The sequence below is a fragment of the Melanotaenia boesemani genome, chromosome 22, assembly GCF_017639745.1.
Source record: "Melanotaenia boesemani isolate fMelBoe1 chromosome 22, fMelBoe1.pri, whole genome shotgun sequence".
In the NCBI taxonomy this organism is placed as follows: domain Eukaryota; kingdom Metazoa; phylum Chordata; class Actinopteri; order Atheriniformes; family Melanotaeniidae; genus Melanotaenia; species Melanotaenia boesemani.
Window position 1 is genome coordinate 10,699,392 of NC_055703.1, and position 18,091 is coordinate 10,717,482.

At 39.2% G+C, this 18,091-nt stretch overlaps 1 protein-coding gene across 2 annotated transcripts in view; it reads right to left on the reverse strand.

Annotated features, from left to right (window-relative positions):
• Window positions 1-18,091, reverse strand: part of LOC121633726 (MAM domain-containing glycosylphosphatidylinositol anchor protein 2-like) — a 226,127-nt gene that overhangs the window by 57,806 nt on the left and 150,230 nt on the right. For both annotated transcript variants that reach the window (XM_041975923.1, XM_041975921.1), the window contains exon 9: window positions 7,559-7,852. In XM_041975923.1, coding sequence (XP_041831857.1) covers window positions 7,559-7,852 — 294 coding nt within the window. The remainder of the gene's footprint in view (window positions 1-7,558; window positions 7,853-18,091) is intronic.

Sequence of the window (18,091 nt, forward strand, 5' to 3'; positions counted from 1 at the left end):
GAAACTCTTTTTTTTTCTTCCCACTGAGAAAAAATTAAATAACTCTTGATTTCATTTACGGTAGCTAAGCAACACTCAGGGAAAAACACCAAAGTGGACCACCTAATGTGACTCTTGTACTGATTGAATTTGTGTACTGGTGATGTATATTATCAAGACAGTATGTGGAAACAGTCTTGTGGAAGATGAAACTTGGGTTTGAGTAGGGACTGATGATGAAAGATGCAGGAATGCAAGCTTGGTGTTCTTTCACCTTGAGTTCAATAAACACACAAAGATAGCATATAATCATTAACACTGACATAAAATTGTGTCAAGTTAGGGTTGTAGTTGATCAGTTTGCAGCTAAATTTAATAATATCACCATGCATACTATATGTTAGTCCACCCAAAAGACCCTCTAATAAGAATAAATAATTAAATAAACTATGAAAATCATTTCACCGTACAGGAGGATCTGTGTGACATAGCAGTTGCTCACCTATTTGTCTTCCTATCTATTGTGGTTTAGATTATTATGCGCCATACCCAAGTATCATTTACAAAAATGTCAAATCTGTCTATGTAACATTTCCTTAGACATCTTTAATGTATGTGGGAGGATAAAACAAAAAACAAAGGCTGTGTATTTGAATGGAAGCTACAGCATTCTTGTGGGAGATTAACCTTTGTGGCATAACATGCTTCAACATCGATTCTTGATAGAGGAAAAAAAAAAAACATTCATCAGGAAGCAGAGCAGATATACACAGAATATGAAATGATAACCCTGATTCATGTGTTTTATAATGAGACTCTGTATTGAATAATGTAGGGAGATGCTGCTGCGCACCATCGCACCCTCCCTCATTCCGCAGTCGCTGCAATCAAACAGCAAACTTATGCACCATCTGCATTACCATATTGTTATTAACATGTAGGGATAATTTATGAAGCTAAATCTACAATTAATGATAATCAATGTGGATTCTCCGGTGCAAGGAGAAGCCCGGTGATCCGCTAATAGTTTTAGCTTGGTCATTGACCATGTTATGAATTATCCTGTCTCAGCCGTGTGCAGGCTTATGTCTATGCGCTACTTGCAGAATTCCCTGACCTTTTCTACTCTCGATGCGATGCTGATGATCAATTTAATATTGTTCCACAAAATAAAGGTTATTAAAATTTCATACTGAGATGCTGTGTGTAAGCCTTGCTGTAATGCTAAAGATTAATTTGCTGACATTAGGTTAAGCTAATGGGAATCACCATTATATAACAGTAAGCCTCAGGGACCGGCATTGCAGGCCCTCTTGATGTAAAATGGTAAAATGAATTAAAAACAATAATCGTGTAATTTTGCTCATTACATTTGCCCTGACAGTAGCTCTTTATCCTGTCTGTTTGATGTATGTCAGAAAGCGAGGCAGTTGCTTAAGGGGACAGCTGATTGGTTGCATTAAGCAGGTGTCATGGAGGTTGTGGAGAGGAACAGAAGGGGAAATCTGGTTAAAGATTCCTATGCATCTGAAGTAGAACTTCATAACTCCTCACTCTGATAGACAGTTTCTAGGATACAAGACCATTCTGTACCTCTTCTCTATCGCTCCCTATGTGTCTTCACTCCCTCTTTCAAGCCTCTGGACCATGCCAAGTCAGTTTGACTAAGAACATTAGGGTGTCACAGCTTGGGATTTGGCTTTTGCAATTCTATTAGAGCGACGACTCTAAAGGCAGGCGGCTTCCTCTCCCTCTACCTCTCCTCCTGGCGTTGCCTCTGCCAGCCAACAGATGCAGGTTTTTACATATCAAAGCTGTTGACTTGCCAGAGTCGCTCCTTCACGCCTCTAATGCTCTTTTCTTCAGAGGACTGTACCTCGGTCCCTTGATCAAGTTACTAAACGCGGCTTTGCACATGGCTCACCACCAAAGGCGGGTGTCTCACGCTGGGACCTGGAAATGCAGGCGAGAAAAGCACCTCAGAGGGATTGGCTTGTGCTTACACACCGTAAGACAGGCCAAGAGAGGGATTGGGGAGGGGGCATACTGATAGGCGTTTGGAGCAAACAACAAAAGAAGGGCCAGCTTGTGTTAATAAAGTAAATTCTCAAGCTGAGGAAAATGAACAAAGGTCTAGGTGTTTGGCAAACGTCGACAGCAGCATGTGCCGATGCAAGCATGTGGTGGATGCGTTTACTCAATATGCCCCAAGTGTGTTAAAGCGATCTAACGGCTCAAGTGCTTTTTAAACTCAGGCTTTGATGCCAGCTATTAATAAAAAAACAAGATTCTGACAAAGAAAACTGGCTCCAAAGCAAAGAACATGGCAGAATGATTGATTTATCAAAACCAAAGCCCTAATAAATCTCTTCATTATGTGTTCTGCTTTGAAGACGTTGAGCAGATGAAAATGTTGTATGATATGAAGAACCACAGCACGATAGAGGTGCTTTATTAAAATAATACTATATAATCCAAAATAATTGCATTTTGAGAACAAGTATGGTTGAAAGGAAGAGACAGAATTATTTGAGAAAATTGACGTGCATCACAGTGGGCCTCATACAGTGCCTGTGTCATCCTATGATGCAACTACATGCCAATGTAAACTGAAGAAAAAGAATAGATTAAATGTATGAATATTTCTCAGCTCAAGCCTTGAGCACTAAGACTCCTGCTTCTATTTTTTTGTGAGGCATGCTTTCTCTGTCTGGGTGTCACTAAAAAACAGACTTTTCCTTATACATGTTGCATGTTTGCTGCTGGCGACAGGGTGGTGGTTTTTCATGCCTCAATTTCAGAGAAGAGAGAACTCACCTGAAAGTAGTGTTAGCGTCAGCTCTGAGATGGGTCACACAAAGTTATAAAAAAATCTTCCGAATATTGATAAAGATTTGTTTTTCAACTTTTACTGTTTCATTGTTGATTCAGCTGAGCATAAAAGTTTGTAACTAAGCTAAAATCCATAGATTTTGGGGTTTTAGCATTCATTTTAAGTTTAATGGCTACTTTAATTTATTGTTTTTAAAGAACCTCTTCACTTCATCTGTTCCTTAGAGATCACCTGTCATGCTAAACTTCATCTTGCTTGCTCTCTCATCTTTATTAGTCTATATCAAGCCTGACATTTTAACCAGACTGAGGTGTAACTCTAGAAACGTTGTTTCACTCATTGTATGTATTTCACCATGACTTGTATACTGGATGCAAACACAATGTTTCCTGTAGATCATTTGCTTCCAAGCAGCCAGACTTTCTAATAATCATTAAAACTGGTCTTGAGCAGAGCTTAAGAATAGAACTTTATTGTCACTGCAACAAATGCAACAAAAATTATAACATTTAAAGTGACAGCTATTTTGATTTAACAAATTTGCTCTCACATTTCAGTATCTAATATCACTGAAATACAGCCAGATGATGCTTATTTTGAAGTTTTCGCTCATTTCTTCAATTTTTTCCAACGTATTTGGATTTATATTCGTCTCCCTTATCTCTCTCTCCGTTCCTTCTTTTATTTAATGTATGAGCCTAGTCTTTCAAGCTTGTGATTGGCCACACTGTGTGCTCATCAAACTAAAGTCCTGCCAGTGCGAGTCTGCTAATTAGCTGAAGACTTGGCATATCTCAGCATGCTGTGCAGTATATCCTTAAAAAAACCAAGTAAAACTGGATAAGTGGAGGACAAAAATCTTTTTTTTAAGCAATCTCTTTTAAGGTAAGAAATAACTATTTATCTTTTTAACCATGACTAAATGGCTTGATGTCAAAATCCAGTGAAGTTGTGTAAAAGCCAATCACAAGAAAGTGAAGGTGGACTGAAAGTTAAACCAAATAACTGTAATAAAGTTTTAAAAGGACTGATGCGAGGTGAACTGAGTGAAGGTTGTGGTAATTCCTATGAAGTTTTTCTTTTTACTTAACAGCCTTTCATGTAATTTGTATCCATGTACAGAAAAAAAAATGAAACGCGTTTCTAATTTTAAGCAGGTCGTTTTTAAATGTATAATGTGTGTTGTTGCTTTTTCAATATTACTGATAAACAGATGTGATGTGCAACATGTGTTTTGGCAGAAGGGGCTGAAAATAAAATCAGATTTTCATAATTGCTGTGTAATTACCTCTGTTGACCAAAAAGCTTCTGGATAGTGGTTATTTGTTTTTTCTTTTTCCTCTGCTGTAATTGTACTGAGACAAATGTTAGCCAGAATGCAGCGTATGTTCCCACTGCTCTCCAAATGGAAGTCGGGTTGTTGTGACCTACTGCTGCATGTGGCAGTAAACTGGTCTCTAGTGAAAGGAAGCAGGGGTGGAAACCACGTCATCCATTTTTCAGCTGTTATAGAAACATGGAATAAGAGGAAATGCTTTGCACCAGTAAAGTATGAAATCTGAATGTGCAGCAGCTGTTTGTTGAATCTACTGTGGGTATTGCTAAAAAAAAAAAAAAAAAGATATGTTTACTGAATTTTGCATTCAGCACTTTGTTCAATCCCACAACATCCACCTTGCATGACGCAGCACATCCACTGAGATCTGCTAATTAATGAAGAGCATCTTGGAGTCTAAATCCGCTGTTTACTTTTTGGGGTCAGCACTGGTGCACAGCAATGCCACTAACCTTTGATATTGGCTGTCATCACAGCATAATCACTATTAATTTAGCCAAAAATCCAACACAGTCTTCTTCAAAGCACATTGAAACTTCATTAATTCCCTCAGTATCACGATAGGGGTAACAGCAAAAGCTGAAAACGTGAGTGCCATAGCAAAGAGTACTTTAAAACTCTTGAAAAAAACAAGGGGGGAATTACGTGCTAATCCTTGTCAGTGAAAACAGAACAGGGGCTGCTCTTGTTCCTCATAATCAAAATATTTGTAGTGGCTGTGTCAAGTTTATCTCAAAACAAAACATTGATTAAGCTGTAGCCTTAAATTTGTTATATATTTTAGTCTCCAGAAACTCTTTTTCTCCAGTTCTGTTTGTTAAGTCCAATGACGAAAGCACAAAGCTATGGAGGACCTTGAGGGTCTTTGGAATGGCAATACAGCATTTTGATGATGATTAAATAATTGTGAAATAATCATTTAGGTAGGAAAAATCATTCTAAATTCAACTGGTAATTCATTCAAAGGGAAATTAAATTGTAAAGTGTTTATCACACATTTTGAAATTGAAATATTAAAAAAGACTTGCTTATTTAAAAAGTAATTCTTGATTAAATACGTGATTTGTGAATGTATTTTCAAATGCTTTTTCTATAATTTTCTAAAAAAAAAAAAAAAAAAAAAAAAACTAATGCTATTTCTAAAATGAGAAATAAATGACACAGTTCATAAATTTGGTTATGGTTGGTTGGATTTCCTTAACAGCTTACCCTCTCCATTTAGCTTATGTGTGACACTTTAGGGCCTTGTGCAGTTAAAACAATCACAGCTGCTCCTCAAATGTCACCAGCCCTCTCATTGGTTAGACAGCCACACTTGCATCATAACATGATGCAATTTTGTCTCTGGCGCATCTGTTCTTGGGTTGATTGGTTGTCACGTTTTATCTTATGTACGGACTATTTAAACTGTCCCAATTCAGGGTCTGCATACTTTGGAGAGTACAGTGTAACATTTCTAAGTGTAGTTAAAAAAAACTAACTTTTTTTTTATTTTTATCAAAACTTTATTGAAACCTAAAACGTACTCTCCTGAGCTCAGTTGCTCATTCACCACCGTCTTGTGTGCAATGAATTCAGGGAGAAAAGAGCCCGTGAAAGATGAATCACCAGCAGCCTTCGTGTTAGGCTAAACAAAGTGCAGATTTGTAGGGTGGATTCGGAGGCTCCTTCAAATTCTCCAAGTTGGGACAGTGCTTGGCGCACCACAATGACGTACGCAGCCGACGAATCCGCACTTCGAAGTGTGTAGACCCTGAATTGGGACACACCTTTAGTGTAAAGGAGATGAGTCCTAGATTCTAAAACTAAAAAATGTAGGACGAACGCAGCTGGCAACATCTGGAGCTGTACAAAAAATTACTTACCACTTTGGCTAACTACGCAGACACTACAGATGCCGATAATGCAAATTTAATGAAACTGCTGCAGATAAGGCGAAACTTCAAGCATTCAGAATATGAGTCTTTACTCAAATTCCAAAATGCAAGACAGAGGCACAGAGATGAAAGTGTGGCTGTCTAACCAGGAGCAGCTGTGATTGGTTTAACTTGGTTTTTAACTGCTAAAGGCCCCAAAGTATCATGCGAAAGCTAAATGAAGAGGGTAAACCATTATGGAAATTCGACTGCAAAAAGGATGTATGAAATGGAAAGGTATTGATAACCAAATTTCTGAATTGTGTCATTTGTTTCTCCTTTGAGAAATATAATTTGAAAATACATTTACAGATCACAGTATTTAATATCAAATTAATATTTTAATTTGCAATTCCTTTTCAATTATCAATATAAAATGTGCAATTACAAAACACTTTTAAATTTGTTTTTTTTTTTAAATAATTAATAGTTGAATTTGAAATTCTATTTTACAATCTATATGCTAAATGCTGTATTGCTATTACAAAGACCCTCAGGAGTTTCTATACAAAACACAGAGCATACTAATCCTCATATATTTTTTACAGTGTTTCATGACTGACATGCTGTTGCACAGGTTCTTTGCAGATTAGGAAGTAACTTTGAAACTGGAAATGAAAGAATGTATGGATTAACTACTTTAACTAGGCCAAGCAGAAACAATGCAAGCTATGAGATTCAGTTTTTCAAGTTCCTATAATCGCTTGCCAGAGAATGGTAAGCACCCTACATGAATCACTTTCATTTCCTTCCTCGCCATCTTCCGTTCTGTCTTTGGTGGAGAAAAAACATCCCTAGTGCTGTGAGAGAGTGACACCGCTTTGAATCCCTGGTGCTCATTCAAAATATTCCTTTCAAATGTCCACAAATGAACACAAAATGAATACCAGTGGGAATAAATTAGCAGCGCTCTAATTAGCCGTCAAGCCATCTTTGAATGTCAACGATTAAAGGAGAGGAAGGAGTTTCTCAATGAGTGGCAGAGGTGGGGGGTCTGAGGCCTGGGGATGTGGCATGCAGTCTTTGGGTCTTCCCACACAGAAGAACACATACACACACACTCACTAACAAATACACAAAGAAATCTTAACAAGTGTGGACATGAGTATCTCAAGCTTTGTGACTCTGTTAATATTAGTTCTGCTCCTTTCACACTCAGCAGATAAAGTCCTCCCCTTAGTGTAAGAGGTGGAGTTAGAGCTGTTTCCTTTCAGACCTGACTGGCAGTACCCGGGGAGTGGGCTCATTTCACAGCCTTCAGAATGAAATTGGATGTGTGTGAATAGAAAGACATGGTTGAATGTTCAATTTTAGTCACAGTGGACTATAATCCGTGAAGATTAATTATACTGCACACAAAGAAAATACATCACAGTAACAAATGATGCAACATCTGTACAAGTACACTTCATATCACTTTAACAAGTAGCAATAAAATGCATTCATACCTCAGTTTAGATACTTATAGAATATACCTACGGTCTGTCTACTCACATTGTACGATCAGCTCCACTATGGCCTCCCGAGGCTTCACGTTGAAACCGTTATATTGGCTGGTCTGGCACCGGTATGAACCCGTCATCTCCCTGGATACATTAATAATCCGCAGCACGCCATCATAGCTCTCCATCTGCATGCTGCCATCCGGCATGGGGGCTTCCTTATCTGCACGCGACCACAGTATGATGGGCTTGGGCTTCCCTGAAACAAGGCACTCCAGCTCCACTGTGTCACCCTCACGGGCCACCAGGGGGGACTTGCCCCGAGGGACTGTCAGGTTGGGGGGAACTAAGAAAGAGAAAAACAAAGGAGGGACTGATATGGGGCTCTAGAAAGTCTGCAGGCGGGATAAGAGGAAATGGTCAACGTAGGAGAGATGTGGCGGAAAATGTATGGGAGGGGAAGCGAATGAGCATCCAAGTTTTAATGGCAATGAAGCAGAGTCTCAGCAACATACACAGCTTGTATGAAAGAACCATGCGATTATTAGCAGCAGCAATGGCTAATAAATGTAAAAGCCAGGACCAAACAGTCTAAAAAAAAACATGTGTACGATGTTAAACCATCATGAAGGGTAGCAGTGAGTTAAATGTTATCAAGCAATGGCACACAGTGAACTATGCAATGGAGAGCTGACAAGCAAATGCAAATAATCAATAATCCCAACAAGCCTAATCTGAAAAAACAAGTTCAGATACTGGACAGCTAAAGGTATTCAACTCATACACTAAACTTGAGACTTAAAGTTCTATTTGCACATCTGAGCTTACATTTCCATCATATCTGAAGAAGCATGAAGATTAGGCAAATTAGTCCAACAGGGGATTACACCGAGTCTGGAACACAGTGTTCACAAACAAGGAGTCAGTTCAGTCATTGTACTTAAACAACTGTACTCATCCGTGACTGATGTTCAAGTGGATTTAATAACCAGATTAAAGCCAAACAAGCAGAGGTGAATAAGAAGACTAAAACCAGAAAGTCTCCAAAGTAGCAATCTGCTGCTTGTTCTGTTGCTACTCAGTTCAGCGTTGTGTAGCAGCAATAAATGTAAAAGCTTACATAGAAACCACAGGAATAGTTAAGAATTTTAGCGTATAACCGAGACCTCTGTTTTTGCCAGGTGTTAGATGACAAGGTAGATACCATAATCAAATTTAAACACTTAACTTCAAGCAACAATCAGGAAGGGCTATAAGTTTAGCTTGCCGGAGGGAAGGAACAAGCTGTGTCACAGGGAGACGACAATCTCATCTCATTTTACATTGACCTATTTAAAGGTTTACCATATAACAATGAAACAATGGAAGCCAGCATTACAAAAATAAACTGTACATTGTGAAAAAGTAGCTCCAACAAGCAGCAGGTCTTAATGGTAACTTCTAAATATGTCAGCATTTGTGTCTGTGGTCAGGTGCTTTATCAACCTGAACAGGTTCAACATATTTGTAACAAGACTGTGCCCAAAAGATTTCTACCGACAACTGCAAGTAGAGAAAATGAGAAAAAAAAAAAAAAAAAAGTCAGGTAAGGTAAGGTAGCCTGAGCATAAACTGTGTGAGCCTTATGCACATGTGGTTAGAACAAGCTTCAAGAGTTATCAGGCATAATTTGTGTTCGCACGATAGTTAAAAGTTGTAGGACAGATTTGCTTAAAAAGAGGCGTAGAAGGAAGCTGAGTGGGTCACTCCACACACTTGCAATGAAAAGAGCTGTAAAGTCATGGTGTAAAGGGGACCTGTTGTTCTGCCACAGACACTGGTATGTCTTGTATACCCACAAGCATTTCCTTAAAACACCTTAGCACCTAATGTATTTAATCAAGATCACTTACAATGTCACATTACCTGCACAGAAGCTTCTTCTCTGGAACTGTCAAGAACTCTCTGATTGAACCTGTATTATATGAAAGTAAAACTCCCAGAAAAGGAACATTTTTGTCACCAGATATTTCTAGCAAAGATCAACCCTCATTCTTGTAATTTACCATCAGCAGCAGCCATTACAATCAACAGCAAAACAGTTTTGTTATTTTCGTTGTCACATTTTCATCTTAACGCTCCTATTGATACTGCACTCTTATCACAAAACTACCTCTCAAGATGTTTTTTGCCATTTTTATCATTTCAACATTCATTGTTGCATTTTTACGATCACTTACCACTACATTTTACTTCCATCTCCCTGCCATCCTCCTTTCACCCTGCTCTCCATCCATTACCAGATAAATCAGTATTTTCATAACAGAAACCTCCAAACATGATAAAACATCAATGTAGACTTAGATAATGTGCAATTCATCTTGTGTGATAGACATTTTAGACCCAGATTGACCAACAGTCTTATTAAAAACAATAGTATCAAAAAAAAAAAAAAAAGATAAGAAAAAGAAGGACTAGAGTCTGATGTAGCACTTAAAGTTTTAAGTAATGGACACATTTGCTGATTTCCTTGTGTGTCCAGAGGTGTGTGCACATTCATCTATTCAGAGTTGGGGAGCAGGAAATCTACCAGGTTGGACCAGGCAGTCTGATTTCTCATCAAGCATGCTGGCCAAGTAAATTTGTTTAATTAGTGAACTTGGCAAATTGCACCGGCTCCTAGAGTGCCGTGTGCATGTATTTGTGTGTTCATGTGTTTTTGTGCAAGTCCAAACCATCAGCACACTCCAAGACTATTTTGTAGCTCTGCTCCCAAAAATAGTTTACAGCCAGCAATTCACGGTCTGATAATCTCCTCAGCAATGATGAAACCCTGGTGTGCTTCCCTGATGATTTTTGAATCACTGTCATTCTGTCCAAACAATGCTGCAGCTGGAATGGAATCAAGCCATATTGAACTTTCATGGTGATGAAATCACAAGCAATCTGAAGAAACAAGAGTCCAGCTATAATTCTTTTGAGCCAATTTTTGGTTTGGGGTGAAACAAAGAAAACCTGCCACCATCTTTTAGTGGTTCATCTGTTCTTATTCTTTTGTCAGAGAGGAGCTGAACATGCACTTGTGCTTCTATATTCTAAGATTATGCTAAATCACCAAACCATCATCACCAAAAAAGAAATACTAATACAACAGTAAAACGAGGTCACAGCAGTTCCTGCAAAAAGCTGTAAAATGAAACAAGAAATGCTAAAGAAGTAGGTCTGAAATCTGAGTGTAGTCCAAACTCCGCCCCAACTCATTCATAAGAGCAGTTGTCAAAGCTCAACACAAACATATCTGCAATGTTTGATGTTTTTAGCCACTTGGGGGTAGCAGCAGCAACATTCACTTGGAATTGTATCAAAGTTGCAAAACCAAAACACTGAGATGCTAAAATGCTGTTGAGTTATGCAAATTCATAGTCAGGTAATATTTATATATATATGTGTGTGTGTGTGTGTGCGTGTGTATAATACACTTTAAAGCACTGTAATGCAACATATAAAAGGTTACTAGTAGGACATCAAAAGAGCAGCAGTAATCATCTTCATTAAAGCTAATAGAGGATGCTCATTTGATTTTATTGCATTTGTCTGTTTTTACTCACACATAGTTTTAGCAACCAAGTATCAAGTACTGACATTTTTATTTCCACTGCAAATTTCCCCCACAATTCTTCCATACTTCCTCAGATCCAAACAGCAACATGACAGCAGGAGGGGAAGCAGCAAGCGGAGCAAGCATCCGTTAGCGTGTGGAGGAGAGGTGTATTCACTGACTTTCCATCATTACACCTGGCCTCACCACTGCCCAGATTAGACAGGCAATAACAGTTGTCTGCCTACTGGGTTTGGCAACACAAATGATGGTTATCAGCTGCCACTGTCTCTCACCTCACCATCATGGAAGAGCATACAGGCAGACATGCAGACTGACACTCATCCCACTCTGTTCCTAACTCTATATTTTATCCATCTTTTTGATTCTCTTTCCTAGTGATCACCCCGTCTTTTTATGTGAGACTGACCACTGAGATGCTTAGTGTGGCAGAGAGCCTACTGCTGGTCTTCACTGTGCTCTCATTGTGCCAAAGCTCTCCAAATGCCAGCGATGCCTGCAGGGCACGCCTGTTATGTGCGTACGCTTGTGCACTGTGCATTTGATTTTATGCCTCTGCATGTGCATGTGTATTTGCATTTGCATGTGCGTATTTGTGAGGGTTTCTCATCTTGCCCACGGGTGACACCACACTGTGATCCTGCCTCAGTTCCTCAATGGGCTGGATGTTGATGTTGTTGACTAAAACTACTGCATGTACTTGTCTGTGACTGTCTGTACTTGTGTATTTTGTTGGCCTAATTCAAGACAGGACCTCCTAGTCTGGCCTCAGTACTGCCACAGACCTCTAAGGTCTCAGCTGGATTAATCCTCCAAGTGTAGAGGCGGATAGCTGAAGGCTTTCAGCAGAAAATTGAAAAACAAGGACATATTTGGCAATTTGCATTTTCTGACAGTGAAAAGATCCAGTATGGTGTTTATAAATGTCTTTGAGAATAAGCATTCCCACTGCCCCCTTTTCTAGTAAGTAATATGACATCACTCCCTATCACCATGGCAACATAGCATTCTCAACTACTGCAAACCCTGCAGTGTGTGCCTGTATGTGTGAGACTATGTGCTCAGACAGCCTGAAAGCCAACGAGTTGGTCACAATGTGACAGGACTCTATGTTCCTCTGAGCTGTGGACCTCTGGGGACAGTCCCATGGGCCCCACTGTGGGCATGTTTATAAAAGTGTTTGTTTATGTGTGTGATGTGGGCTGCACCTGTAACCTGAGGTGCTGAAGTGTAATAAATATCCACAGATGTGTTAAAATTGGCTTTGTGCACCAATACACTGATGACCACAATAACAAACTACTGTTTGTCTGTGTGTGTTTTTAGTTCTGTTTCATTCTCCTGAGTTTTTTTTTTTTCTTTTTAGGTTTTCTTACAATCATTCTTTCAAACTCGTCATGATTTCATGAGGCTCAGAATGTAGAGCAGCAGGCTTTCAATACCAGTGCTCCCATGGATTTCAAGATTGATTTGTTGCTATAATGCTCACTGTAATGTTGCTTCTCTGTTTTTGAAAACATCCATCCAGCCAAGCAGAGTAAGAAATGTTCTGTTTAAAATGCATAAAAACACACCTCTGGTAATATAACCCTTTTCTTGTGTGAAGCAATGTGCAGCTCCCCTCAAAGGAACAGAGTTTATGTGCCTGACTCATGGGAGCTTGACAGTAGTTAATGAGGGAGGGGAGTCATTTCTTATTCAGGGTTCTCTCCCAGTTCTTCTCAGCTGGACACTGTGGTAATTTCCCAGATGGCCTCCTCCATAAAGTATAACTGCAGGTGGTGCAGTTGAGGCTATAGTGCCGTACAGAGGGCAAATGTGCAAACTTACCTCATCTGATTTAAATATGGATAAATGGGAACACACAGTACATATGCATAAACCCTAGGACTGCATTTCTCTGATTTCCCCAAAATGGCACAAATAACAGACTATAGTTATACTTTACATGGACAGTTTCAGAATGTGAAGTCTGCTTCACAAAAACATCACAGGTGCTGTGGTGACATATGCTGCCAGGCCGTTGTATACATCATCCTGAAAGTGGAATGACTGTCATCTACTGTTGCCATATGACCGATTTCTCAGGACAGCATCCCAGCTGTGGGACAGCTGTTAAGCCCCTTCATCCCAGTTCACAGCTCACTGGGCTTGTTTCCGGACCTTCACTGGCTTATTGCAGACATCTGTTCTTTGGGAGACACTCACAACTTCACTTTCAGTGATAGTTCATTTTGTGCTTTGTGTGTAATTACACACATACATTGTGTGTTGAAAGCCATACTTTTCTACTGTTTTTGTAATTATTGATGGAACTGATCATCATTTAAATATAGATGGATTTTGTGACTCTACAACAGACACAAGCACAGCTTAATACACAATTCACTAAGCCCCTCAACTAAAGATTAATAACAACTGGCCAATCTGACCACATATTGAAGGAGATTATGTGGTGCAGTTGAAGAATGAAGGGTGGTGGTTTGTTTACAAAATCAACTGCAAAAGTCTTCTTGTAAAATCGATAAGATTATTGCTGTTATTTCATCACTATTTTCTCAACTGAAGAACAACAGTGTTGTTGTGGTATTGAATAATGGCTGTCCAATCTTTCCACTGATCAGTGCATTTGGCTGATGTGAACTAATATACACAAATAAATAAATAAATAAATAAATAAATAAATAAAATTGTTGGAAAGCCCAATTTAAAAAAGCCCCTGCAATTTCCTATGTTGATATTCACTTTTGTTTTCAGTTTCTTGTTGGATTGGATGATTGCAATCTCCCACAGTAATAAGGAAAAAACAACACATATTTAATTTAATTTAATTTATTAATTTATTTTATTTATTTATTTAAATTTATTTTACAATGAATGGGGTACTCACTCATCAGTGACCACAGTTGTGTGAGGAAGATCCATATATAGCTACAACATCCTGGCACTTTCTGCCACATATTGCTATGGGATGTCATCCCATTCCTATTGACGATCAACTGGTGTGGTTGTGTTGGTCACTGTAGCACACACATCATCCCCAGCTGATCTCATAAGTGTTCAGTTGGGTTGACATCTGGATTCATTGCAGGGTATTCCACCCTCTCCACACCCAAATTCTGTGGGTATTCCATGATGATCCTGGCTCTGTGGGGCAAAGCCAGAATCATCATGGAGGTCTGTCCCAGATTCTGGAGATACGGGATCACGACTAGCTCCAGAATCTTATTCTAATAAATCATAAATCTGTCTATCAAATAAGTGCCAAACAGGTATCAGTCACACATCCATACCTGGCACACACCTGGCAGCTCTTGAATCTCACAACAAGAGTGAATTCATACAGGACATGTTTGGGAAATGTTTTGGAACACTACAAACCTACATGTCCACCTGTGTTGATCATTCCACAAACAATTCATTCAAGTTATACCTCATTGTAAGGTGACTAATCAGGCAATGTATAAAACAACACTAACTGGTACTACTGAAGGAGATAAACAACCAAACACAAATTCCCTTACTTTTTTTTGCTAAGTTTATCTTCTGACACTAAATTAGGTAAAGGTGTAGTTACATTTAAACCATTTAAAGGCATTAGGTGTTTTTTTCTAGACATAAAAGAACCAAAACAAACCACAGTATACACAGCGTTGTCTTAATCAGTTAGAACTTTACAGTTGGAAACTTCACTGTTACAAAATGATTCATTTCAAGGGAGATATTAATTATCATCACATGAAACTCAAGCAAAACTAAGCAAAACAAAAACAAAACACGCTTCAGTAATAAAATGCATCTGGTGCAGCACTGTGGTTTCACATAGCAATGAAAGAGAACCAACTTGACGCTAGCATGTTCATTCTGCTCCATGAAAAATCCACAAGGATGAAAAAAAGCAGCACATAACAAATTTTTCTTCACAGTGACCAAACTGCAGTTGAACCATTGCGTACTGTGGGTGAGTCAGGATGAAGACCAGGTTTCCTTCCTATTAGGGTCAGTGATTTTCTTGTTGTAACAAGTAAAATACTGGTTAAACACCAGTGGTCAAGCTGCCCCTGTTATAGTCACATGTATATTCACCTAAACGATGGCTGCTCATGATGAATCAGAGCCAAACAGACAGCAGAGCGGCTGAAAGGAGGCTAGACAGATGAGCAGGCCCGCCACGAGCTTCTGATGACTCACAGTCACGTCAGAGAAAAGGGCTGTGCATTGTTTATCAAAACAGCTTGTATTTTAATCAGCTGAGCAGTTAATTGATTTGCCTAATTAATTAACAGCACTTATTCTTAAGAGTGACAGAAGCGCTGGTGGTGCCAGGATTTCAGGTGTGAGCTGGATGCTAAAAGGGTTCATCAGAGGAATTTATCCATCACAAAAGGGAGGTGACTTTCAATTTTAACATTATGTGGTCATCTATCACACTGAGGATGAGCTACTGTCATCTACTGAAGCTTAAATCTATCAGAGACTTATCGCACCACAACGGTTTATAGGACTAATTTGGTTTAGACTCCAATGTTACAGCAATTATGATAAAGCCAGTGCAATAAGCAGCTATCAACTTATCAGCCATCAGCAAAGTCCATTTTGAAAACTAGTTTTAAATGTCAACTATATATCTGTAATAACTCAAACTTTATCTCTAAAATGTCCCCCAGTAAGATCCAATTTGAATCCAAATAACATTTCAGTCACAGCCGTTAAGTCCCAATAATAACATTCTAACAATAATTCAAGACAAACCCACTCAATGCACATTTAACGCACGTTAGAGATCATACTAATTGGCTGACTCTTATTAGAAGCTTATTGGCTGTTTTACTTTAATGCTTGCAACATATTTTTAAAATTTTTTTCATTTTTAAATCTTGTCAATCTCTAAGCCTCGCTCATAAAGAAGCTGTGATCTCTGTGACCCCGTCAAGTAAAGACGTGTGCACTCAGGAAACCACATTGTTCAATATTTGTGCTTTATTGTGAAAAACAGAAAAAAAGAGAAACCAGAGCTCCTTAAAATGAAAGAAATGGGTGATAATACATTTTTTTGATAGCGACCTGCTGTGGGCGGGGCTGGGCCTAAGCCCTGGTTTGGAATCTGGAACTTTAACCAATGCTGGAAGAGCCAGTGGGCTCCATGGTTTTCAGACGAGAGCCTCAAATGCCTTTCAGCCACTTCCCCAGCATGAAACCCTGGCAGACCTGCAATGTAATCTCCTCTAAACACTTTTATTAAGACTTCTAATTGCAGCTCGGGCTTTCTCCCTTCAGGAGAACAGGCAGAGGAACAAAAACAGGGCTTATTCACCCCATAACAAGCTGCAGGCGTATGGCAAGGCAGAGGAGCTCCAGTGCTGCTCAGCAGAGTCACTTCACTGATTCATGGCATCACTCTGACTGACAGAACACTGCACATAACAAGCATTTACCAGCAAACAGCCCACTCACAACCAGGTAAAGCATCAGGAATTGTAAAAAAAGACTAAACAAAATCCACTATATTATCCCTGATGACAGAAACATCACCATGCCAACACAACCCCCTTTCACACAATTTCATACCCCACATCCATCTGGTACAGTGAAAGCTTAAGAAGCAATCAAATCTAAGCCGTAAGGAAACCTTTCATTTCATATGCTCACAATAGAGTCAGTCATTTTCTTGGTTATTTCTTCAGTCAGACAGCAGCTTTTTATTTTTATTTCTTTTATTTTTTGCACATTTAAGGATGTGCGCTAATGCATTGGCATCGCTCAGGCACTCCAACAGAAGAGACTGCACTACTTAAAAGATAATGAGGAAACAATCTTGGCAGATGCGATTGATCCCACTGTTTTATAGCACAGGGATTATCAAAGGATTATCTAATGGTAATTATGCACCGAAGGTCGACACACTGCTTTCATGTTCACGCTGTGAGTGGCAGCAAAGGTGTGTGTATGCATGGTAGAAAGACAAGACAGCGAAAAAAGGTAAGAGTGCTTGAATGTGTATCAATGTGTTTGCATACTTCTACTCAGTGTGTGTGGAAGGGAAATAAAGCTCGCTAGGAAGCCTATCACTGCTTAGCTGCAAAGAATCATACAACCAAGAATTCACTTATCTGCCCCAAACAGGCACAAGTAAACTAAAGAAAAAGCAGATATCTACTTTGCCAGTGGCAACACTAACTCTGGGAATTCCCCAAATGGATAATCTGGAAATCTAGGAGGAGTTAGAAACAGGAGGCTCCCAGTCTTAGTGGATATGGAGCTTGAATTTGATCAAGAGACATCCCTCAGTGGAGTGAAGTGCATTGAAACACACATATGCTGCTCATTGGTTGACCTCACACTCGATGTTACAGATAAAGACTGCCATACCTGTCCCATTACATGTGTAATTGCTTTTCTCTATAACTGCTGCATTTCATTGCTGGTTTAAAGCCTGTTTTCAGTAAGTTAGCTTTAAATGTGCTAAATTGCAATCTTCCACAAGGTCCATCTGTTTGGTTGCCTGTCAAGCAGCTTTAGACTCATAAAATCTGACAGGAAGGCTTTTGATGGTTGTTAAAATCTAACAAGAGAAAAATAGATGTTTGACAGCAGTTTCTCCTTTAATCACTGTCTTTGAGATTGAATACTTGTTCTGTCATCTAGGCACCTACGCTTTGCCCTCTTTTGAAACGACTGATGTACAATAGCGCAGCAGAAAATTTAACAGGCAGCCAATGGCTGCTGGAAGACTCTCTTTGCGATTAGCAACAGCTCAACATGCCATGAAACTACAGTGATGTGGAGCAGAGGACGAGGTGGACTGGTTTGGTGTATAATTAACATGCTGTATACAAGTATAGAGATGTCAGTTGGAACGGTGGTGAAAGCAGCCATCTTGATGGAAGGACAATGGATGTTAAGAGTCTGATTAGTCGGACTGATGAAGTCAGTTCTGGTTCAAACATGCCCAACTTCACAGTCACTGTAAGACAGTGAAGACTGTTC